Source organism: Chaetomium tenue (assembly GCF_020726465.1).
Source record: "Chaetomium tenue strain MPI-SDFR-AT-0079 chromosome Unknown F5144scaffold_4, whole genome shotgun sequence".
Taxonomy (NCBI): domain Eukaryota; kingdom Fungi; phylum Ascomycota; class Sordariomycetes; order Sordariales; family Chaetomiaceae; genus Chaetomium; species Chaetomium tenue.
Window position 1 is genome coordinate 1,482,467 of NW_027117332.1, and position 23,784 is coordinate 1,506,250.

At 54.5% G+C, this 23,784-nt stretch overlaps 8 protein-coding genes across 8 annotated transcripts; 3 read left to right on the forward strand and 5 right to left on the reverse strand.

Annotated features, from left to right (window-relative positions):
• The first annotated feature begins 682 nt into the window (after window positions 1-682).
• Window positions 683-2,874, forward strand: F5144DRAFT_229830 (uncharacterized protein). Its single transcript, XM_066783215.1, has one exon. The coding sequence runs from the start codon at window positions 1,101-1,103 to the stop codon at window positions 2,736-2,738; it is 1,638 nt and encodes a 545-aa protein (XP_066642860.1). The 5' UTR covers window positions 683-1,100; the 3' UTR covers window positions 2,739-2,874.
• Window positions 2,875-3,455: 581 nt separating this feature from the next.
• Window positions 3,456-4,763, reverse strand: F5144DRAFT_547787 (putative ras-like GTP-binding protein; the record flags this gene model as incomplete). Its single annotated transcript, XM_066787495.1, has 2 exons — window positions 3,456-4,378; window positions 4,568-4,763. 2 exons carry the CDS (start codon window positions 4,761-4,763, stop codon window positions 3,456-3,458), a joined length of 1,119 nt encoding a protein of 372 aa, XP_066642861.1.
• Window positions 4,764-5,224: 461 nt separating this feature from the next.
• On the reverse strand, window positions 5,225-7,698 carry F5144DRAFT_572022 (FMN-dependent dehydrogenase-domain-containing protein). Its single transcript, XM_066788860.1, has 5 exons — window positions 7,285-7,698; window positions 7,199-7,232; window positions 7,111-7,148; window positions 6,777-7,052; window positions 5,225-6,716 (listed from the first exon to the last, which is right to left on the reverse strand). The coding sequence occupies exons 1-5, from the start codon at window positions 7,351-7,353 to the stop codon at window positions 5,625-5,627; spliced, it is 1,509 nt and encodes a 502-aa protein (XP_066642862.1). The 5' UTR covers window positions 7,354-7,698; the 3' UTR covers window positions 5,225-5,624.
• A 181-nt stretch (window positions 7,699-7,879) lies between these two features.
• On the forward strand, window positions 7,880-8,840 carry F5144DRAFT_572023 (uncharacterized protein). Its single transcript, XM_066788861.1, has one exon. It carries the CDS (start codon window positions 8,314-8,316, stop codon window positions 8,773-8,775), a length of 462 nt encoding a protein of 153 aa, XP_066642863.1. The 5' UTR covers window positions 7,880-8,313; the 3' UTR covers window positions 8,776-8,840.
• Window positions 8,841-8,862: 22 nt separating this feature from the next.
• On the reverse strand, window positions 8,863-9,648 carry F5144DRAFT_532672 (uncharacterized protein; the record flags this gene model as incomplete). Its single annotated transcript, XM_066786971.1, has 2 exons — window positions 9,570-9,648; window positions 8,863-9,420 (listed from the first exon to the last, which is right to left on the reverse strand). Exon 2 carries the CDS (start codon window positions 9,406-9,408, stop codon window positions 8,863-8,865), a length of 546 nt encoding a protein of 181 aa, XP_066642864.1. The 5' UTR covers window positions 9,409-9,420; window positions 9,570-9,648.
• An 895-nt stretch (window positions 9,649-10,543) lies between these two features.
• On the forward strand, window positions 10,544-12,157 carry F5144DRAFT_489667 (Metallo-dependent phosphatase-like protein; the record flags this gene model as incomplete). Its single annotated transcript, XM_066785747.1, has 2 exons — window positions 10,544-11,330; window positions 11,424-12,157. 2 exons carry the CDS (start codon window positions 10,544-10,546, stop codon window positions 12,155-12,157), a joined length of 1,521 nt encoding a protein of 506 aa, XP_066642865.1.
• Window positions 12,158-18,302: 6,145 nt separating this feature from the next.
• F5144DRAFT_230034 (uncharacterized protein) lies at window positions 18,303-20,312 on the reverse strand. Its single transcript, XM_066783218.1, has 4 exons — window positions 20,011-20,312; window positions 19,214-19,962; window positions 18,988-19,159; window positions 18,303-18,935 (listed from the first exon to the last, which is right to left on the reverse strand). Exons 2-4 carry the CDS (start codon window positions 19,920-19,922, stop codon window positions 18,323-18,325), a joined length of 1,494 nt encoding a protein of 497 aa, XP_066642866.1. The 5' UTR covers window positions 19,923-19,962; window positions 20,011-20,312; the 3' UTR covers window positions 18,303-18,322.
• Window positions 20,313-20,985: 673 nt separating this feature from the next.
• F5144DRAFT_490696 (calcium-activated chloride channel-domain-containing protein) lies at window positions 20,986-23,467 on the reverse strand (the record flags this gene model as incomplete). The annotated part of the gene is made up of 5 exons (XM_066785812.1): window positions 20,986-22,037; window positions 22,098-22,206; window positions 22,262-23,187; window positions 23,294-23,331; window positions 23,415-23,467. The coding sequence occupies 5 exons, from the start codon at window positions 23,465-23,467 to the stop codon at window positions 20,986-20,988; spliced, it is 2,178 nt and encodes a 725-aa protein (XP_066642867.1).
• Between the last annotated feature and the right edge of the window lie 317 nt (window positions 23,468-23,784).

Consider the following 23,784-nt stretch of genomic DNA (forward strand, 5'->3'; position numbering starts at 1 on the left):
GCGACTACGGGATTCGGTTAGCGGCAAGGACTGGCCCGCGTCAAGGCCTTGTCAGGTTGCAGCAAGCTTGCAGCACTGACCGCGATTCGAAAGGAAGAAAAGTTCAACGACATGGGGGGCTTCCAAGCTTGTTGAGGGCTGGGTCAAAAACCCCGGGCACGCTTTCTCCCAACTCATTCAAGAGACGCACTGGAGTGCCCGTGTGAGGATGCAGCCAGAAACGGGCACTTCCATCGTCCGAGGTCGAAACACACCGCCCACTCCAGGTGCCTGAGTTAGGGCTGACTTGGCGCAAGCCTAGACCAGACGACTTTTGGAGTCGATGCAGGGATGGAGCTCTTGTTATCAGGTTTGACACAAAGACGCAAGCCACCTGCATGCATGGTCAAGGCGCTGATACCGACAGATGCTGCCGTAAATTAATTCCCACATTTTGGGCAACGATCGCAGCAAGCTCGAAGCTGGGACCCCCAAACTGGTTCCCGAGCGGCCCGGCACTGCTAAATCGATTACACCAGTTATACGCTGCTCCCGCGTTCCCCACAGAAGCGGCAGAACACCCGACGGCGGGAACCCCGCAACACAGTGAACCCTTGCCCCGCCGCTATCCGATTGTCAGATTGACATATTGGTTTCTCGTTTCCCTTCGATGACACCAAAAGAAGAAAGTGAAGAACAAGGAGCGGGAGGAGCGGTCTGATCACTGCGGCGCAAACCCCGGCTTTCTATTTGGACAAAACCTAAAAGGCAGTTGCAGTTTCGCAGCTACACGAGGAAACCGTGCTCTGATCTTGGCTCGGCGTCGTATGCAAGCCCCTTCCCCTGCTTGACAACTGCGACAATCCACGTTTTGACATCTGTGGTCGCACCCAGATGCGGTGCGAATGCGCTTAACGAACCGAATCTGGTTCGGCAATAGCGACATAGCCTAGGCAGAGCTCTGCGCATTAAGGTCCACCATCGCGCCGTTCCGACCGTGTCTCCCCTGTTCCTTCCTGGACCTTCACGAGCATCGTCAGGAACGGTATTTGTCATGGATAGGAAGACTCGGACTTGACATTATTTACCCCTGGAAAACCCACCCGAGACCGAGATTCGCCATGCCGACATACCTCTGCCACGGCTTCCGCTGGCAGCGGCGGAGTGTGCGGGTGTATGTGATATTACAGAACCTCGACGACGCATCCCCCGAGTGGATAATCCCCGCCAAAAGCTCACAATGCATCCTCAAGTCCTTCTACGAGGTCTTTGAGTTCCTTCCCTACTGCAGCCCTAAAAGGGGCCGCTACACTCCCACGCGGGAACTGGATAGTGGCGACGACAACGACCACAACCGTGCTCCCAATTCCTCCAACGCCTCAACTAAAGCTCGCAGCCAGAGCCGCGGCCGCGATCGCTCTCAAAGTCAGAGCACTCATCAAAGCCGTAGCCAGAGCCGTGCAAACCATCAACAACCATTACGATCCCTTCCTGGGACCACCGACGACTCCAGCAGCGCTTCCATCACGGCCGAGGACGACTTCAGCGCTCAGTCATGGTCTGCCATCAAGCTTCTTGAGGAGTACGATCCAAACGACTTGACTGCCGTCTCACGGCCCTACGCTTACGTGGCCGATTATGCCGTGCGCATCGACTTGTCCTGTTCGATCATCGACGAGATCGCAAAGTACGAGCAGAAACAGCTTCAAAGCGCCCACCCTGCCGTATCCATCCCATCTGGGGAGTCTCCGTCCGGGGGCCAAGGATGGTTTGAGAACCTTCGCGATCAATTACAGCAAGGCGAGGAATTACGCTGGTATGTAGTTGTCAATAATGATGAAGTCCGCGATTGGGCGGACGAGGGATCTGAAAGTGCGACTTCCTCCGGGCCACCGGAGCGTGGATACCAGCATCAGCCGGACCAAACATACCAACATCCATCTCAACAACAATCATCTCATCATTCCGAATATCAATCCCAACATCAACCACCAGACCGCCCGATACCTTCACGAGAGCAGAGGCAGCACCATGCGCAGTATATCCACCAGCAACATATATTCGAGGGCGGCGATCGGGAAAAGGACCAAGTGCAGGAGAAAGTCCAAACAATGGAACGGGTCAGTCAGGAGCAGAAACACGGGCAACAGCAGCAGAAGCAGCAACAGCAATTAGTGTTCGGAGAAAGCGACCAACAACGAAAACAAGACGAGGAGAAGCGACAGCAGCAGTTGCTTTTCCAGAAACGAGAGCAGCAGCGGAAACAAGACGAGGAAAGGCGGCTGCAGGAGTTGGAGCAGAGCCAGCGGCAACTGGAACGAGAACAGGAGGAAGAACAACAGCGGCTAGCTTGGAGGGAAATGGAGCTCAAAAGGGCACGCCAACGAGAGCGAGAGCGACAGCGGCAGAGGGAGAAGGAGAAAGAGCTGGAGCGGGAGCGGGAACGAGAACGGGAAAGGGAACGCAAGAAGGAAGCAGAGAAGATTCGGCCACGAGACCACATCCTACCACAGACGAACGGGATAGACATCAACGGAGAACCACCAAGGGTACCGGAGAAGGATTTCTTCTTCCCGCGTCCCCCGACTGCAAAATCAAATGCCAATACCAATACCACAAGTACACCACCGCCGCCACCACTCCGGCCGAAAATATCCCTCGATTTCGGAAGACCAAAAACACCGGGAGGGAAAGGCGGCGGGCTGAGGAGGTTATTCTCCAGGACGAAAGTGCCAATAGACGGGCGCTTTTCGCCTTGACGGATGGGGGGACGGACATCCCTCTCGTCTGGAATCCCCCTCAACCGAGATCGGCGGTCAACAGACGCCATGGACCAGTTGTAGCACCGCATTTGGGCGGCGGCCATTGATACCCCATCAACCGCAAGGAATATTTTTTTTAACGCACCATTGTTCCCATTCGCTATGAGTGATTTCTGTGCCAGACAGTACTACTAACATGAATCCCGTGTCATCCATCATCCCTCATTGGCAAGCGGTTCCTAGAAGTTGCCATGTCCCGTCCCGAACAGCAAAAAGCAAGAGACGCCCGCCATCCATAAAACCAAGCCCCTTCCTTCTCCGGCCGTGCCAAATGCATCTAGATAACAAAACCCAAACAAGACGCCAGCCAAACCCACCAACCCAAGCAATTCGCCCGATATGCAGCGCTCAAACCCTCACCCTCCGGAAAGCCAACCCAGCGCCCTTTGCGAAAGAACAAAACGAAAAAAAGCTGATCGACCGAGCCGGTTAATCATGGGTATCATGATGCACCATCCTGTCCCGCCCCTTTCCTTCCATCCCGTCCCATCCGTTTGCCCATAAACCCCCTCCACCATCATCCATTCCCAACCTGCCCTGCCTCCTCTCAACCGACTGTGTAGGCGGCTGCTGTCATGTTACCGGCGACCGTATACCACTAACCCACCAGCCAAGCAGCCAGCAAGTCAGTCGGCCAGTACATGAATAAAGCAATCAGCAGCAGCCCCTCCGGCCCCTGCCCCTGGGGTCACCATTCCGCGCCCACTCGGCCTCCTCCTCCGCCGTCCCACCAATAACGGGCGAAAACCCCGGCGAGAACAACCAACTGCGGCGATCCCTCCCCACGCGAAACCCCCCCCTCGGATTCCCATCAAAATACCCACCCCCACCACCACCGCCACCCCCAGCACCGCCATACCCATCCTCCCCACCCCACCCGGAACCATACCCCCCTCCCTCACCACCACCACCACCCGCACCAAACCCATCCCCACCCCTGGCCATCGCCCCCGTGGCCGCCAGCACGGCCGCCTGCATCTTGCGGTCCTGCTCGACCAGCTTGCGCGTCACGACGCGAAACACCTCCTCCACCCCCTCGCCGGACTCGGCCGAGATCTCGTGGCACGCGTCCCACCCGACCTCCTGGCCCCAGAACCCGGACGACCGCTTGCTGCTCGGGCTGCGCGGCTCACAACCACCACCACCACTGGTAGGGCCGCCGGTGGGGCCCGGGGTGGGGGTTGGTGTGTTGGTCATGCTGATGCTTTGGGAGAGCCAGCCGCCGCCGGAGGAGGAGGATGGTTGTTGGGGTTGCGGGGTGTCGGAAGTGGACGAGAACGACGGCCCGCCGGCGGTGGGGGGCGGGGTGGAGCCCATGCCCGGGTTGAGGTTCTCGGCGACGTAGGCGATGCAGCGCTCGAAGGGCACCTCGCGGCGGGAAGGGTCGCGCGCGACTAGGTCGGCCTTGGTGCCCACGACGTGCAGCACGATGTCGGGCGGCAGGTTGCGCCGCAGCTCCGTCAGCCACACGCCCATCTCGGCGAAGGAGGCCGCGTCCGTGATGGAGTAGCAGAGGATGCAGGCGTTGGCGCCCCGGTAGTAGAGCCGTGAGATGGAGCGGAAGCGTTCTTGGCCGGCTGTTTGGAGGGGGCGGGGATGCGGGTTAGGTTAACTGGGCGGGTGAGGATTGGGGGGTGGTGGGAAGGTGGTGGGAAGGTAGGTGGGTGGGTGAAAAACATGGAGGAAGTAAGAAGGGGGAAGGAATACAAGTGGGAGTGGGGGGGTCGGTATCGCGGGGTAAAGGAGGGAGAGGAAAATGAACGCACCAGTATCCCAGATTTGCAGGCGCACAACCGTGTCGGTATCCGTGTCAACAACACGCTTGGTCAGGAAACTAGCACCGACGGTCGACGTGATTTGAGACGGCGTAAATGCGCCTTTGCAGTATCGCATCACCAGCGACGTCTTGCCGACCCCCTGGGAGCCGAGCACCACGATTTTAGCCTCTAGTGACGACGACATGGTGTGGGTTGTCTTTGTAATCGATAGCGACAACTACGATGTCGATCGGTTGGTTGCGACAGCGACAACAACAACGGCGCGCATGCGGTTGATGCGATGCAATGTGCGCGCGCACAAATGCATGCGTGAATAGGTCAAATAACCCTGCGCACGTGGATACTCTTGTGGTTGGTTGTTTTGTGTAATTAACGTTTGGTTGGTGTTCGGGTTTGTTGTTGCACTCGATGTTGCACACACCGGAGTTCAAGATGGTTTCACCTTCGAGGCTGTGCGCGGGGATCTGGATCGCTATCAAGATGACAGGCATGCAGCTGCCACAGTGATTTGATTTGGTGGCCCGTGACCTGATATGGGACGTTTCTGTGGGCCGAACCTGACGTCACCGGCTGTGTGAAGCAGTAAACAGGGGGCCCAAGGCCGAGGACAAGCGAGTTTCCCCTGATCTGAAGTCAAGTGTACACTAACTAGTTTCAGAGTTGACTTCAGCTGAGTAAGAGAGTTGTCTGTCTACTGCCATTGAGTCCCGAAATATTTAGGTGGGGGAGTTGCACTTTATACCGAGTTCCTGCATATCAATGCGGCATTGTGCAGTCTTGAAAGAAGCAGCCCATGTTTGTACAAACACCAGGTCACAAGGTCGACTACCTAAGCCCCCCTGATATTCTCTTTGGAAGTGGAAGGCTGGCAGCAACAATGCCATCGCATCGCCTCCAAACGCTGAGCTATCAGGTTCCTGGGTACGAGGAGTAAATAATTTTGTAGAAATGACAATTAACCCCTCTATCCAACAGGGTTTATCCAACAAGGATGGGATGTATTGCATCACTTTCTATACACATGCCCCAAAACCAGCCCCTACATCTACAGCTTCGCCTTTTCCGGCTTCTCCCCCGTCACAGCCAGCCTCTGCGACGGGTTAACCAGCGGGTCATAGACAGCATGAGCGAGCGAGTCCGAGGGCGGCGAGGCGTGGTTAAACAAGCTCCTTGCATCCACCATGCCGGGGTTCAGCTCGGCAATGGTGCGCGCGCCGATCAGACGCATGCCCATCTCCATCTCGTCCTTGAGCAGCTGCATGGCACGGTCGACGCCGTCCTGGCCGTAGGCCGCCATGGCGTACAGGAAAGGGCGGCCGATGCCGACGCCCTTGGCGCCGAGGCAGAGCGCCTTGAGGATATCGGTGGCGCGCCGCACGCCGCCGTCGACGTAGATCTCGATCTTGTTCTCCAGCCCCAGCTCGCGCAGCACGGGCATCGTCTCGGCCAGCACCTCAATGGCGGAGCGCGCGAACTCGAGCTGCCGCCCCCCGTGGTTGGACAGCACCACCCCCTGTACGCCGGCCTCGGCGGCCTTGACGACGTCCTCGACCCGCTGCACGCCCTTGAGCACGATGGGCATCTTGGTGATGGAGCGGAACCAGGGAACGTCGGCCCAGCTCAGGGACGGGTCGATGAAGCTGCTGATTGCGCGCGCGGCGCCCTGGCTGTTGTCGGTGGCCTGCCCGTTCTGCACGTTGCTGCCCTCGTCGGTGAACTTCATGCGCATGTCCTTCTCGCGGCGGCCGAGCTGCGGGGCGTCGACCGTAATGAACAGACCCTTGCAGCCGCGCTTCTCGGCGTGCTGCACGATGCGCTGCGTGATGGCCCGGTCCTTGTTGACGTAGAGCTGGAGCCACTGGACCTGGCCGGGCGCGGCGGCATCGACGATGTCGTCAAACGAGCACGAGGCGAGGGTCGGGATCATCTGGACCACGTTGTGCTTGTGCGCGGACCGCGTGAGGACCACCTCGCCCTCGACGTGGCCGAGCTTGCCAAGGGCGGTGGCGGTCACGTAGAAGGGGATGGAGCAGGGGGTGCCGAGCATGGTGGTGGAAAAGTCGACTTTTTCGACGTCGATAAGTATGCGCGGGCGGAACCAGATGCGGTGGAAGGCCGAGTGGTTTTCGCGGAGCGTCTGAGTTTGGGGTTAGTATGAGGACACGGTGTGTATAGTGTGTGAGTGAAGCTGGCTCACAATCTCGTCGTCGGCTGCGCTGGAATAGTACCCCCACGCCGTCTTCTTCATCACTCTCCGCGCGACGGCTTCGAAGTCGAGTAGGTTGTAGCACTGCTCGAGGAGGGGCATCTCCTGGATGCGCTTCATCCGCTCTTGTTCTTCCGGTGATTCAGCATGCTTCTCCTTAACCACCGTCGACATGTCTACCGGGCCGAGGTGTTTGGACTTAGGCAGGTACTTTTCCAGGGTGTCAGGGGGGTGTATCGGGTCGAATTCTTCGGTCGCGTCTTTACCCTATGGGGGTCAGCAACGGTAAAGCTGGGTCTACGTCAACTGCTAAGGGGAGCCTCACCGCATATTTGAGGATGATCTTGGTCCCCCCCGGGTGTTCTATGACTGTAAGCCTCTGGCGTGATTTACGAGACGTCTGGAGTGCGCACCAGGTAGAAATTTTGTGACATCGTATGCCCTCCCCTAGAATGGGCCATCAGTGGTGGTCTGTCGAGGAGGAAAAAATGCGGCGTACATGCACAATGACCCAACAGTCATTGGACTTGTTGTGTTTGGCAACCTCGACGCCTGTTAATTGCGCCATCTTGAACAGTCTCTGAAATGGGCCGTGCCGAAGATATTGGGATAAATTCGATGTCAAGAATGGCAAAAAGCTACAAGATGACGCAGCAAGTGACGTGAGCGGTGTGTGGGTACAGGTACCTAGATTTCTCCAATGGCTTCAAAATTGGGTGAATGTAGCTTATAACTTATAAGTATGGATATGTGAGATTAGTGTGAGGGAATTAGAATGCCGAGGTGAAGAGAAGCCGGTCGTTTCATCAGGGTGGCTGGCGCGAGGGAGACGGATTGAGAGCGAAAGAACAAAGTCAGGAACTGATTGAATACACAACCCGTCTCGGGAATATCCCGAACGCAGTTGCCAATCCGTCCTGCATGTGTGGTCAATTCGGCCAAGACTGCGGGGAGTGTGGAGCTATTAACCCCACAGTACCGAGGGACCCGTTGGTCCGATAGTTACAGGGGCAGGCAGTTGGAGAAAGTGTAATTTACAATTTACATGTGAAAATCAGAACGTGATTCCGAAGTGTATGTAATTCAACGATACAAACAACCTCGACCCAGACGGGATCAAGTCCGACCACTCGGCACCTTCCCACCCTGTGGCCGCCTTTGGGACCTGCTTCTCAAACGGCGTTTCACATCTGACTCAGGCTTCCACATAATGATCAGAAAACGATATAATAATCACCTAACCTCTGACAACTCGGACTTCATCGGCTGACACGCCACAAAATGTTTCCGTATCAGCACGATCCAAGATGCGACATCTGGTCGGCCATGTGGTAGCCTATAGCAACCGTACCTACCCAACTAACATTAAGAATCTGTCATTTCTATAAGAGGTGTCATAGTAGCACAACTACGGATAGTCTTGTTTCATTTTAGTCCCCACACTTTATAACTCTAAACCCAATTCAAATCTACTCGAAACCAGACTACGTATCCCAACACCAACCCCAACCGCCACCAGCAACTTTTCATGATGTCCTTCCTCAAGCGCAGAGGCCGGATCCCCCCCGGCACCAAGGTCAACACCCCGGAGCCGCCGCCGCCAGCACCCAAATTCCCCAACGAGTACAAGCTCCGCATATACTGCACCGCCTGCAACGCGGCGCCGGGCAATGGGAGTTGTTCCACCGCAAAACAACTGACGAAAAGCCTGCCCAACCGCATGGCGTACCACGACCCCAACTACACGGGCACTTTCCTGTGCGAGTGGGAGCTAGGCATCGACTTCTGTTCCGCCAAGGCCAAGACCGCGCCCACCACCAAGGCCGCCGTCACCGAGGTGCTGACGCAGGCGTGTGGCACCCTCAAGCAGCCCGGCGCGCCGGCGCCGGCGGTGGCGAAGAGACTGGAACCGTTTAAGGTCGACGATGTGCTGAATGGGTTGAAGGCTAAGGGGATTGCCTATAAAACCACGCCCTCCGCTTTTCTCTGAGCTGTTGGATGGTGCATACGACACGGCTGTGCGCAGGCGCCGTGTTAAGTAACAATAGATTGAGACTCTATCTCCACTAGATTTGTTTCACTCCGCGTATGTGTTCTTGACAAGTTCGATAGCTTTCTTGACCATGTCCCGATCCATCTGGAACGTCAGCTTATCCAGCACATCCGTGTAGCTGTAAAATTCTACCGCATATCTGTCCTTCTCCTGTGCTTCCCGATCCATTGGCGGTATCTCTTCCTCCACGGCGGCGGCAAACCACCAGATGAGCTTGACCTGACCTTCACCCAGACGACGGATTTGCAGGGTGAACGGCTCGCAAACGCGAGTGTGAAGCCGGACCCGGTCATCCACCTGCTCGGTTTCAACCGCTGGCGGGGCACGAGTGTGCATGTCCAGGGGAAGAGGGCGGCAGGCATAGCCCGTTTCTTCGGTGACCTCGCGCAGGGCTGCCGCCTGGCGGCCCTCGCCGCAGTTGCGTCGCCCCTTGGCCAGAACATACTCGTCACGCTCCAAGAGACGAAGCACACAGATCTCCCGGGAAGAGAGACGGAACAAAACTGCGCCGGCACTCTCGACGAATTCTTCCGAGGTGTACTGCTCGGATGCGAACCGAGAGTTGGCCATGAACAACAAAGGCTTTCAATCGTCAATCACCAACCAAAAAAAAAAAAAGAAGAAAAAAAGGAAAAAAGAAAAGAAAAAGAAAAAAAGAAGAAGACAAAAGAAGAGGAAAAGAAAGCAAAAGAAAAGAAAAAAAAGAAGGGAAAAGAAAAAGAAGTACTAACCTATGCTATAAGCCGCGGATTACCCACCTTGGTGATCCTCGATGAGTTTGAAGTAGGCAGCGCATGTGTCAGACCTAGGTTATTCCTGATAAAGTAGCTTGGGGAAAATGTTACAGTGATGTTACCAACCATGTCACACAGGGACTAGGGGAGAAAGAAGCAGAAAAATTACATCAACGTATTGTGCATTGTAATTTACCGTGAATTGGGGAAAACCCCCATCCAGGGTGTCTCGGCACCCATTACACCGACCAGCCCGAGTTGCAACTTGGACTTACTACTCGTAGACTCGTCTTATTTCTCACCGTTGGGATGATGTGCCAACTAAGCTATTAACGAGGATAGAACGGGAGAATTCGGTAATAAAGAGAATTATGAATTTAACAGGAGTTCGAGCCCCTTTTCTGTATTGTGGAATCTCGAGCCGTGATCAGTCCCCAACCTCCCAAGTTGGGATCGGGTCCAGTCAGTCCCTCTTGAACCACACCCTTTAACTAGTCATATTGTCGTCGCAGAACCGCCCCCATAACACCTGAATCTTTTACTTACAGTTTAGGCTCTTTGAAGGTATTCCTAGACCCAAATGCCCTGGCTTTCCAATCACTTCCATGTTTCTGTAGCATGTGTACCCTGTGATTGTCTTTTAAAAAGGAAAGGACATGTACTTGGGCGGTAAAACACGTCGAGGCCTTTCTACAGAAGCCAGGTATAAACTGTTGACCGAGTAACCCTGTAAATAGAACAACACTTTTTGACACGCACTTTAGTTACCTAAGGTTGTCAAGGAACACGCTGGCACGCTGGTGCGATGACACGGGATTTCCACCATACCTGCCTATATAAACCCCAACCCTGGCACACCCGCCTATCGTGCATCGCCCAATTCCTTACCAACATCCCTTTTCTGTTCCTCTCGGGAAATGTGTCTCCAAACGGCAACAATTTTTTTTTACTTTTTTTTCATTTCCCATACCATGGCTGTTGTCACCGATTTGACCGTCTGCATCTTCCCCCCGACACTTCCCGCCCATGGACCCGACCCACGAACATGGCATCGCATCGAAAAAGAGCTCTACCTACATACAGCTCCACAGCAGCGTGCATGGCTGTATGTGGCGCTAGTGAACGAGGAAGAGCTTGCCGCCGAGGACCTGGTGGTCATGGACATCAGAGTCGGCGATCCTCCCAGCTCGGGTCATTGGGAGAGTCGACCTGGCGGAATCTGGGCGCTAAGAAACAAGTTCTCCGGCAAGATCGACCAGGCCGTCACAGAGGTGGACGTCCTCTTTGGTGTGGATGCCGTCGACCCACGACCACAATGGGCTCTCATGCGATCATCGCTCCAACTCAACGCCCAGCCAGAGGTACCGGTTGCAAGGCTGAGCGTGCTCCACGGCAGAGCCAAGCCGAGGCCAGGTACTCAGGCACCTCTAAGAGTCGGGGAGGATGGCACATTCAAGATTGTCCAAATCTCTGACACGCACATGGTCACCGGGGTCGGGGTATGCAAAGATGCTATGGATGCCCATGGGAAATATCTGCCAGAGAGCGAGGCCGACCCGCTTACAGTCGACTTCATCGGAAGGATCTTGGATGCCGAGAAGCCAGATCTTGTGATTTTCACCGGAGATCAGTTGCACCACGACATCCCCGACAGTCAGTCCGCCCTCTTCAAGGTGGTTGCTCCTATCATCGAGCGTTCCATCCCATTCGCAGCCGTCTTTGGCAATCACGATAGTGAGGGGACCCACGCATTGTCACGTAAGTACTTAGCAGACTGTTTTGCTCAAGATGGTTGTGCATTCCCTAATAAGCTGGGTCTTGGGGTGTTCATTCTTGCTGACTATATTACAGGCATGGCACAGATGTCAATACTCCAGAACCTGCCTTTCAGCCTCTGCGAGCCAGGCCCAGAGCATGTTGACGGCATAGGCAACTTCTACCTTCCGGTGCTGGCTCCCGCGCCTTCGAAACTCCCGTTATCGGCTCTATACTTCCTGGATTCGCACGGCCAAATACCGAGCGAGATACGCAATCCCGACTACGACCCTATCAAGCAAAGCCAAATTGACTGGTTCCCGGACACTTCCCAAGCGCAGCGAAACGCGCGTGAGAAAGGCGATGAAGACAGCCAATCCCATTTGTCTCTAGTTTTTCTCCACATCCCTCTTCCCGAGTTCCGTGAGGGCCGTCTCAGTATACGCAACGGCCACCGGGGAGAACCGTCTGAAACTCCCACATTCAATTCCCATTTCTACGACGCTTTGGTCAAGGAAGGAATCTCAGCATTGGGCTGCGGGCACGATCATGTGAACGACTTTTGCGCGCTGCTGCCACAAGAAACCCAGCAGGATGGCGACAAAACCCCTCGGCTTGGCCCTTGGTTATGTTATGGAGGTGGCAGTGGGTTTGGGGGATATGGATCGTATGGCGGAAAGCGATATCACCGACGAGCGCGGGTTTGGGAGCTCGATACAAGTACCGGGAGTTTGAAGACTTGGAAGCGGGTCGAATATGCCATGGACAGAGTTGATGAGGTGATTCTGGTGGAAGGTGGAGCGGTGGTTGATCCTTTTATCACCGAGTAATGCAGCATACCCGCTTCCGGTTGCCAGAGTAAACGATAGAAAGTAAAACATATCTATCTTCCTTTTTGTCTTCCTTTTACTTTTCCTTCTTCTTTCCTTCTTCTTCTAACTTGCAGCCACCGAAGGACCAGTTATTCAGAATCAACCTCTCCCGATGGGGTGAGTTGTATTGTTAAGCTACTCATCAATTTCATCCTTCCCTATCAGCTCTTCTATTTATCTCCGTAGTGCGTTGGCGTCCTCCATGCGACCCCAAACTCGAAGCCAGCCCTCCAGAACATTCATGAATTCAGGGACCCAAGAGTGTTGTAACCCCCACTGGTCCACAATCATCCGTATCGCGTCTCGCATGGTCTGCTCCGCTGCCAGAGTCTTCCCTTGGTTAAACTGACTGCGAGAAATGATTTTCAGAGACTCTACCCTCTCGGCAATTCTCGAAGAATACATCTCATATCCGTGAAGGAGCGAAAGGACTTCCAGCGCTATCTCCTCCGCTTCGTCATGGCGTCCCTGTTTGTTCATATTGTGCGCCAGGTTTAGCATCACCCGCGGGGTCGGGAGTCTTGGAATGCCGCCAAACTGAGCAAGGATATGCCGTAGAAGCCGCTCTTCCTCGAGGTGATCTGTAACCACGCGCTTTATGTAATCAAGACGAGCAGACACAGCGAGCCGACTGGACGTTCCGAGTTCGCTGTCAAAAATATCAGTAGTGCATTTCCAAACTTGCGCCATGGCCTGGTCGAGAGATTCCGAATCCAGTTCGCCGAGAAGACGACATATCTGACCCCAAGGATGCCCCTTTCTGGTGACGTTTGAGGACATTCCTTTGATGTAGTTAAGGAATACAGAAACTACTTCGGGGAGCCCGGTTTGTATGAGGTGGATGAACACTTCGAGAAAGCAGGCTAAGGTTCGAGGATGCTCGGCTCGAAGGATTGGCTCGACAAGAACCGAGGCTTTGGAAAGTGCGCGGCGAAAGTCGACATGTAACCCCTTTTCTAGGAGCATCGTAGCAGTAAAGCAGTACGAGTCAAAATCGTTGCATAGGGCATTATCCAACTTGGCGCCATTTGGAGTGAGGAGGTCCCCACAGTCATCGAAATTCATACTTCGACAGGAGTTTTCGAAGTATGCCTTGATATTATATTATTATTCATACTCCGCTATGCCTCAGGGCGTGCCGGACCCTCTGCTATTTAGTGTACAGGAAAACCGTGCCCTCCCGGGCCGGGTGAAAAACCCCTACCAACAATCAAGGAACGATGCGTTCTGGTGAGTCTACGTATACAAAGAGAAGAGGCCTCCTGGCCTCCGAACGGGGGCGCTTCAGGCCGCCGTTTCCAGCTCGAGCCTCCTGGCCAAGCTGTACATCGGCAGCCTCCCCGAGTCCATCAGCCAGTCGAGGATCCTCCTCGCAAGCCGTGCAGTCGTGGGATTGATACCGTGTAGAACTGAGTAAAAGTCCCGTCGTGTCCGAATTCCAGTTCTCTCCCATCTTCGAGTCAACGGTGGGGCCAAACACCACACTACCAGGTGTTCGGCAGTCTCTCGTCCCTCGCCACACTCGCAGGCAGGCGTCAGAACCTCCGGGACTTCCCGTGTAAACAAGTAGTCCCGTAAGCCTATTGCTCCCGTCCGGATTTGAATGAGCAGTGAGCTTTTCGCCTTGCTGAGACCGTCATGCCTCCTTAGGGTTTCGTTCCGGAATAGCGTCTCCCGCTGATGGTCAAAGTCGTCCGCCGGCCTGGTGATTGCTCTGCCGTCCCGTTCCTTTAACCACCTCGCTCTCCAGGCCTCTTCTACTGCCTTGTCCGTGTCTATGGTTCCCCCCGTCCAGCGCGCCTTGATATTATGGAACAGCTTCTCAGAGACCAACAGAGCCCGAGGTGGAGACGGTGAATGCGGGTCGGAGAAGCACCCTCGTGCGTCATTATGATTGGGCTGGAAAATGAATTCGGTGTCAGCGAATCGGGTTGCTCTAACCCGTAGGGTGCTCGGCCTGATGATAGCGCCCCCGGTGCTGGGAGCCCCAGTCCGTCGCGGGAGCATGTGTATCTCAGGGGCAAAGGAGTGTCCCGCTAATATAGATGGGTCTCGCTAATTCAGTTTCCTTTGAAGGCCGAGAAGGAGGAGAGACTGGTGAGCTGACCCAGGCTTGATGAAGCTTGTGCAAAGTCACCTGCATGTGAGACTGCTGCTGGCTCGGGACCTGAATACCCCCATGCAGGGTCCAGAGCGTAGCCACCTGGGATGTCTTGCGTTTGCCCCAACTGTACTTGTTCGCTTGGCAGAGTTGGCGCTGTCAAACGAAGTGCATTTGTGACGGCCGCTTTCTGTGTCCTCTTTGAAGTTGGAGCAATGCTGAGGCTCTGGACCGTGGAAGATAGGGCAAGGTCGGTGTCGGTAGACTCTACCGAACTGGAAACGCCAGCAGAAGCTGATTTGACGGGATTTAGTAGTTAGTTATTTTATGAACATCTCAAGAAAGTGGAGAGACGACGTTACCTTTGAACTGCTGGTTATATCGTTTCATAAATCGGTCGCACCATTTGTAGCCGACAGTGGGTGGAGGGTCATCGCCAATATGGTCGCGTTCAAGGATTTGATCTACGATTTGCTTGATATTGTGGTGGTTGTGGTGGTGAGGCTGAGAGGTTCGATTGAGTATCTCACTCTCTTGCACTTCGGTGAGCCTTTTACCGGCTGGCTTGCGAGTGCTGCGCGAAGGGTTACCGAGATAGCGCCATCGAAGGCGATTGTAGGGGACGCCGAATTGGCGCGCCAATTCAGCAAGATTCGGTTTAGGATGCCCGCTAACTGAACTAAGGGCTTCGGTGATTTTAGATTCTGCCTGAATATATTCCGAGGTTGGGTTAGAAGGCATTTTGAAAGTACTATTTCCGTTGACCTGTCTTTGACCAAGGGGGATCACTGAGATGCCCTTCGGTTCCAAGTTCGGAATGAGCCTTTGGGATTTTGGGATGAGTAGGTACATAGGTACCTACCTATGGGAACTAGAATCACGCGCCTTCCATGTGTAACGCTCTCACCACTGGGCCGAGCTTCGGAACGCTAACCATATCTGGCACTGCTGTTTTTTTCCATTGAGGTGTCTTTGCATCGAGGTGTCTTGCATTGGAGTGTCTTACACTCAAGGTGTCTTGCACCGAGGTAGTCGGGTGTCTCAGGTGTCTTGCATTGAGATGCCTCGCCCCCCCTTGCTTCGGAACGAAATAGGTAGCTGGGAAATATGGGCAGGAATGGTCCATCGGCAATGCGGTTCTGGCTAGTTCATGAAGAGGAGAAAGCTCCTTCGTATCGTATCATTATCAAGGCTTCCATCAACCAAAGGTGGACTGTGTTCTTATTGAGCCGCATTACGCCGGATTCGTTACTTACGGAGGCGTTCGCAGGTGTCGTATCGATCTATGATCTAGATAGATACCTGAACATCGTCCCATCGTCCCATCGTCCCATCGTCCCATCGTCCCATCGTCCCATCGTCCCATCGTCCCATCGTCCCATCGTCCCATCGTCCCATCGTCCCATCGTCCCATCGTCACATCGTCACATCGCCACATCGCCACAGTCCGCTCGGGCATTCATCCAGCAAAGACATTCCAATGATTCCAAGAGTTAGGCTCCATATGCAACGTATCGACTTGGGCGGTGACACTTGGCCTATATTTGGTTTCACGGGCCCTGGTCGATGGGTTCAGGATGCTCATCCTGCACTTTAGCTTGCGGACACCGCTTCGGAATAAGGCCACAACATTCTGTGTCATGTTGCAAAACTTGCAATACATATCCGCATATTCGCGCAGCCAGTTCCGGGTTCCGGATAGGGGACCGAGTGTTCGTGGCCTGGCTGAAGCCAGTATGATGTCTTAGTGGTCAATCACCTCGCCCAGGCGTATTGGTAACGAGAAAGTGCCGGATTGCCTGTTGTCCTACGCGTTCGGCGAGGGGGATGTCCCAGAGAAGATGCACAAGGAAATCAGGAACCACAAACAGCAGAGTGACATCGAAATGAAAGCTCAAGCACCCAAATCTGAGCTGGCTGGCTGGCGAGTATAAGAATGCCCTCTCTTTCCCCTTTCCGCCTCTCATTGCCACTGAAACAGCCATTCTGACCTCTATTCTCAACGTAATTCGTGTGCCTCCCCCCAAAGAAATTCCTCTCGCCTTTCGTAATGCCGAACAGCGACACCTCCCCAGTGAGTCACTTTGTGCTTGCTCAACGTGGCTGAATTGGCCTGATAGAAGGGACAGGCGTCCCGAAACAGAGGTCGGGACAAGGTTGCTCCGGGGGTGGCCAATCTGGCTCTGGATACTTCCGACAGTAGGGGTGACAGATGCTCTAGCCAGGTCACTTCGGGCCATTTGGCAAGTGCCAGCACCCCAGAGTTAGATGCTCGGCTAACAAGACGTAGGAGCAGGTTGGGCCTCTGACGGATGAGGTGACAGCCAACTCAGCTGAGCAGGACCCTCCAGAGGCGGTCAAGGAGGTGAGGAGAGAGAAGAGATACCTAGATCAAGTTGTGGAGAGGACTGATCCAACGACCGGTGAAGAATTGGGGTTCAAGTGAACAAATTTGCCAAAAATGCGGCAGAGAGAAGCGATCCAGTTTCTCGTTTCCTTTGTAGGATAAGTGACATGGCCACCTCGTGGGATCGAGAACTACGAGAAGGGGGAGCAGGCCATGAACCAACATAGATGTATTGTAGAGATACAGCTCTTTGCCGCTGCGTCATTCGGCCGAGTTTCACAGACAATCTGGCAGCATTGTAGATCAAGTATATTCAAATATAAGAATGCCTTGCCGTCCCCCACACGGTTCAATTGGTATTTCCGACATTGTACCTACAAACACTCGCAAGAAGTACCACGACACCTCGTTCCGCAACCAAAAGGATTCCTCTTGCGGTAAGAAAATGCGATCCCTTAAAAATCATAGGATACTAACACCTGTCGTTGTTGGATATCAGGTGCAACGACGACGGTCAAGATCCCGCCCGCCTTGCCTCGGAGTCCCACACATGTATCATGACACTCCCAAGCCCGAGAAAATGTGTACACTCATTTTTCCTGATTAAATCCGACACCAACCTAATCGAGTGGAGATGCTACATCTGCAATGACGGCCCGTCCTGGTTGATATGGGAATGCGTGTACTGCAAGTTTCACAGTTGTCGTTCTTGCAGGGATGCCGTGTTGGCGTAGTAATATGAGAAAGGGGCTCGCGCTTGACGATGTTTGGTGTCTGTGTTGTGCAACATAGAGAGCGATGATGCATGTGGGGGAAAACAATAAAAAAGAAAAAGTAAAACGGCAAGGCGACGCGGGCTGCGGAGGGCTTGTTGCGGGGTAATTAGAGCCCCAAACAACTTGGTGACAGGCTACATCATACATGAATTTAGTATCTACCTCGCCCGTCCTCGCGGAAAGCAACTGTGCCCGTCCACTATTTTTGATACTTGGAGCGTCTGGATTTCCCCCAAATGCTCATCATCCGTACTACGGATGCCGCCCATGTCACAAGCGGCATCCAAGAGCTGGCTAGGCAATTGACATACTATACCGACGACATGGAGCCTGTGAAAGGAATGGAAGACGTATTGAGGCTGCGCCGGAGCTCGGCCTTGACTCTCATCAAACCGCTCAATCAAGCAATTTATGAGAAAATGGTTTGTAGAAGACCTGACAAGGGGACATGGTATGTTCAAGTGCTAACGAGAAGAGCATGAAGTCAATGCCGATAAAGGAATGGGCCGCGGAGAGGGGATTTCGCATCAATCGAGCTGTACACAATGGCCCGACTATAATATGGATCCAAGGTGGCAGCTTGATGTGCCCGGGTGGAACGATTTCGATATTCGTAACTGTTCGGAGGCCCGTACCAGAGCAGGCTGCTGGCCTGGGAGCTACCGAAGACGCGGAGGGAATCATCACAGGGGAAATCAGATCAACAGCTGGCCCATCGCCATTTGAATGCCAACTGGGTGATATTATCATTCTAGAGGGGGAAGAAGAAGTCATTGTAAGGGATGGTAAAGACATTCCAGTCTTCTGCGTTATGCATCGGAAGAGGATATCGCCGGCGAAGAATGAAGAGACTGGTTGAAGCATCGGCAGGTTAGGCAGCAAAAGACAAGCCCCGAGTTTTAAAAGTCAGAGAAATCGCCATCAAGCACCTCGTATCCAACAAATACTTGGTCAAGGTTCCGCGTACCATCCCGACCAACACCTGTGTCCTCATACCGATCGCCGTAGACGGGTTGGCCACTCTCGGGGTTCAAGAATAGGGGTATCGGGATGGAAGCCGGATCAATTAATCCAATTGAATATAAACCCGCGGCCTGTGCCAGGAGGCCGGCCGGCGCAGCCCCGGCGCGCTGCAGGTGGTGATCGACTTCGGTCGTCTGGTTGGGAGATGGGTCCCGTCCGGCAAAGTCGAGATGAGGCGGCGGCGGTTCAGAAGCGGCTGAAACCCTGCTTGGGGCGCCGTTGCAAATTTGGCCACCCGTGTTCCATTGCGTGGGAGGCCCCAGAGAGGTATATTGGCCTGCGCCAACTCTGGGGGAACTGCTCCTATCATCACTCGCTGCCCCCAGGCTGTTCTCGACCCCGGCGATATTTTGACATTCCGAAAGAGGCATCGTCATGGCGAATGGTATCTCGGACCTTAGCCATCCCTCTGCCAGGGCGTCCAGTTCGAGCGACGGGTCGATTGCCGAAAACGCGTCGAGTTCGAGAAAGTTGCAGATGGTAGCAAAGCTAGTGCTTATATCAGTAGATAAACACGCCTTGTTTTGAAGTCGAAGCTCACTTAAGTCCCAAGGCTGGTAGAGCCCAATAAACAAACGCGGCTGGATGGAAGAGCCGAGTATGACTTGGAACGCTGAGATCGACCGACGCCAGTTGATCGATGGCCGAAGACACAAATGCATCCCGTCGTTCTCGGCTCATATTACGGATAGCAGATGCCTTGTATTTGCTCTCTACAAGGTTGTTAGCACGTAAAATTCTCCTTAACGTCGTATCGATTCACTCACCAACAAGTGCGTTCAGCACAACTAGCGCTTCTACGTTTTTATGTCTCTGCAAGCCGTTCACAATCCTGCACATTGCCACGGACACGCCCTCCGTCTTTCTCATCCCTTTCTCGCTATCCGAATGGCCGGTCTTGGAATATTTTGGGTCTATTCGCCGGCGGAGGTGTTGAACGAGGGGGGAGATGAAGCGGCAGATGAAGCCGGTAGAGGATTTGACCGTGGCGCAACTCTCGGCGGCGTCGGCCATTTTTTTGAGTGTGCATTCGAGTTCCTCGCCGGTATCGTCTTCACCACTCGGCTGGCGGTCTCGATACTCCAAAAGATATCTGAAGCAACCTGAACCCCCCGTGGTGCTGTTCCGACCGCTTGGGGATCTTCGTAGCTTGACGACGCCTTGTTTTACCTTCGAGATGAAAGTCTGAAGCAGTACTGTGTCGTTCAGATCCATTAGAAGATGCTGCGCACCGGACCGCGGGGTAGTGTTTTCTGCCCCCCCTTGGCCTTTGCGATGTCTTTTCTTCGGGCGCTGTTGGTCGTGCGTGGCCGCAAGTTCCTCTAGCTCTTCCTTGAGCGCCGCCGTCTCCGATTTCAGTTGGCGCGTCGATATATTCCCCGGCATTATGGACTTCCGCTTCAAATCCTTGAGCCGCGACTTCAGCTCATCATCGGGCATCGATAATACCGAAAGAGCATTGTGGGACTTATCCATACACGAGACACCTTCCTCCGGCGAAGAAAGATAATCGCGACTGTCTCGTTAGGACCGGACGGTTCAAGTGTGATCTTGAAACACACACCCAGTGTATATCCATCCTCCAACTCCGAACGCGTTGATATGTAGGCCGTCGATGATGTTGCTGAGTTCTTTCGCCTTAGGCGCGTCGTTGCAGCAAGGCACGCATCGGATGTGGCTTCATGGCACGTCTTTCGCTTCAGAGGAAATTCAGAGACGCGAACTCTTACGCATACCCTATGCTCATTGAAGGACAAAATGACAACCCGAGAGCCTACGGTTAAGATTCCTTGCTGGAGGTGCGGGGTGAAATCCATCGCTAATCGTGGTTTGGAAACGTCGCATCGCTTCAGAGGAGCAAATTCAAGCAACGACAGAGAGATGACGAAGAGACGACAGGGTGACGACAAAGTGCCAGCCTGCTCCAAGACTAGTGAATGTCTGTGATCCCTGGAAACAGAAAAATTTCTCGGTCTCCAGGGGTCGAGCACTGCGACCCCTGTTTTGAGTAGGCGGGGACAAGATGCCGAGAGATGTCGTACATGTGCACATATGTACTTACAAAGATCCGCTTCCCGTTTCCTTCCCACCCCCACGCCGTACCACCCTTCGGGCTAAGGAAGGGGGGATTCGGACGGTTCTCTGCCAACGGAACACCAAAGGAAACTTTGTGATTTCCGAAGAGCCGACTACCTGTCCTCTCCAAAGCTTAAGATTTATTTGTAGCCGTCTACATAGCCCGTCAGCATATAAACGAGCAACCCATCATCACGGCATTCTCACCTCAGCAATCAAGGCCCTCCCAACCTGGATCGTCTCACTAGCCCCTCGCTGGCGCTGCCAAAAACTGCTTACGATGTTAGCTATGCCCACGTCCTTTTCGACTTCAACCCCTGGGAAAGAAGAGAGACAAAAAAGAGAAGAAAAAAAAAGAAAGAAAAAGAGGAAAGAAAAAAAAAATGAAAAAAGAAATGAAAAAAGAAACGAAAAAAGAAAGAAAGAAAAGAAGAAGAAAAAGAAAAAGAAAAAGAAGAAAGACTCACAGTTGTTCCGGCCTACCCTCCCCCACTACCGAAAGCCTCCTCGCCTCCTCCTCCAACACCGCCCTCGTAATCTTCTCCCCACCACTGACCCCCGGCCCCGCCGTTTCCGCACCACTCACATCCCACTCCACCATCTTCTCCAGCAATCGCTTCCGGATGGCATAGCGCTCGGAGCGCTCCTTCTGCAGGCCGGGGGAGTCGAGCTTGCGGACGACGCCGCGGACGACGAGCTGAACGAGCAGGTACAGGTGCTCGGCGAAGAGAATAGCCAAAAGAAGGGCCCAGGCGCGGATGTCCCAGGGGGAGCCGCTGGGGAAGGCGGTGCCGTTCTTGAAGAGGAAGACGAGCGCGGCGCTGGTCAGGCTGCCTAGCCATGATAGGAAGCCCAGCGCGTCGAGCCAGGGGCCGATCGAGTCGGCGCGCCAGGGGATTGGCCGTTGGCAGTTGGTCGTGATCTTCATGGCGTCGGAGCGGGCTTCGACCCAGTTGTTGACGAGGAAGGAGCAGGCGGTCAGGGGCCAAACGACGGAGAAGAGGGAGAGGTAGCCAAACTGCACCACCATCTCGCGGTAGTCGATGGTTACGTCGTACTCGTCTAGCTCGGCTTCCTCGCGCGCCCGGTCTAGGAACTCGGCCTCTTCGGGCTCGTCGGGGCGCCGAGACTGGTTGGTTGTGGCTTTTCCTCCTGCGGCGGCGGCGGCGGCGGCGGCGTTCTTCTCTGAGAGCTCGGATCGCACGCGCTCCACGGTGCGGAAGATCTTGCGTCTCGCGTACGGGACAATGAACTCGGTGGCGAGGTTGACCACCTGCGCCGTGACGGTCAGGTAGATGACCTGCTTGGTGAGCCGGTTGGGGTTGATCTCCCACTCCTTGGTTGGTAGGGGCTGGCCTTCGGCGGTGAAGCGCTGCACTGTGAGCTGGAACACGTCGAGGTAGGGCACCAGGATCTTGCCGAACGGCACGTAGACGAAGGCCGTCAGGATGATGGGCAGGTACGAGGTGATGAAGTTGATGACGAAGATCTTTTGGACGAAGGATGCTTGGTGGGCTAGGGGGAGGGTTAGCAAATGGGCTGTTCAATATTTAAAATGGCATACAAAAGACATACCGTCGTGAGTTCGGTAGTTCTCGAACTCAGTCAAATTTTGAGCCAGGCGGGTGAGCAGCGTGGTTAGGGTCGGGTTGAGGATGGTGAGGAGGATGGTCGGCAGGAAGGCCTGTCACAGGTTAGCAGCGGCGTCTTTTGGGGTAGAGAAAAGCCGCCCAACTCACCAAGTATTGCTTAAACGGCCCATTGTAAACCTCGTTGATGAAGATCTCAATGGAAAAGCAGCTGACAATCAGCCCGCCCAGCACCACCACACATGCCAGGGCGAATGGCCCCTGCAGCAGCTGCCTCGCCAGTCGTTTGAAGGGCGAGTACACCTTGACCACCTCGCCCGTGACGGAGTCGATGCCTTCCCGTTCAAACTTGAACTGTGACCGCGGCAGCTGGATCCTGCCGACGCCCCTGACACCCCACTGCACAGCCAGATCCACCTCCTTCATCTTCCAATGCTCAAAGAACACCACGGCCCACAGACAATTCACCACGGCATACACCCAGGAGAAGGGACCTAGCAGAAGCCAAGCCGCAAAGCCAAACGCAGCAGGAAACACCAAAAACAAGAAATACGACTGCAGAAACGCAAAATAAAAAGCGACGCGCTCGCCAAACCGGTCACGAATACTGCCAATATCAGTCTCATCCAGGTAGTACTTGCGGCTCCAAGCAGAAATCCAAGCACGGTTAAAGGCGCGGTCGTGCAGCGGGAAGACACTGGCGACAAAGCGCCACTGGCCGCGCTTGGGGGTAATCCCAGCGCCGCCCTCGTTGCGCGGGCGCGTGATCAGCTCGTAGGCGAGCCGCAGCCGCTCGGCCTCCGCCACGGGCTCCTCCTCGGCGAAGTAGCGGTTGATGGCATCGGTTTTGCTGTCGGGAGAGGCGTCGGAGGGGGCGGGCGCAGAGGGCCGCACGCCAAAGAGCCAGTCCTGCACGCGGGCGCGGTAGATTTGGGACTTGAGTAGGGAGGGGGACGCGAGCTTGACGAAGACTAGGAGGGAGGATGCCGTGCGGCCTGGGCGGACTTCGGTTGCGAAGCCTACCGCTGAGAGGGCTTCGATGAGCTGGGTGAAGGTGGCTTCTGCTTCGGCGGATTCTGGTGGAAGGGGGAGTGGGTTAGTAAGGTTGGTGTAGTGTAGGGAGGGTTGGCTGGGGTGGGGAGGGGGGAGGGGGTATGGTGGTTATGAAGGGTGAGGAGCAACCTTTTGCGGGGATATCATAAGCAATCACATAGTCCACGCTGGATATCAATTGATTTAGTATTATTTCATGATCGAACCATCAAGAGGAAGAAAGAAGGGATATTCAGGTAGCTTAACTCACTCAAAATTGCCGTGCGACTGCTTGTCCCTGGCCGGGCTCTGAGGGGCGGCCATGGCGGGCAGCTTGGGATTAATTGACGCTGTAGGTTCAGAAAGCCACTGAACACATACAGGTCAAAAATTGGAGGTTGTGGTGATTTATCTGTCACAGTTGGTAAGGTGGTAGTCGTGGTGTTCTTCCATGAAAAAGCGGAACGACGTCACGATCGATGCCGCCATGTCACCTTGCAGGGGCTAGCTCAGGCCCAAGCTGAATCAACTAAACCCAGTTCGGACGAGTTTCAGCTGAAGTGTGTTCGGGCATATTGCAATAGGGTTAGGGTTCACCACAGCCGAGCCCACCCGGCTACCCCTTTTTCGAATCCACATGG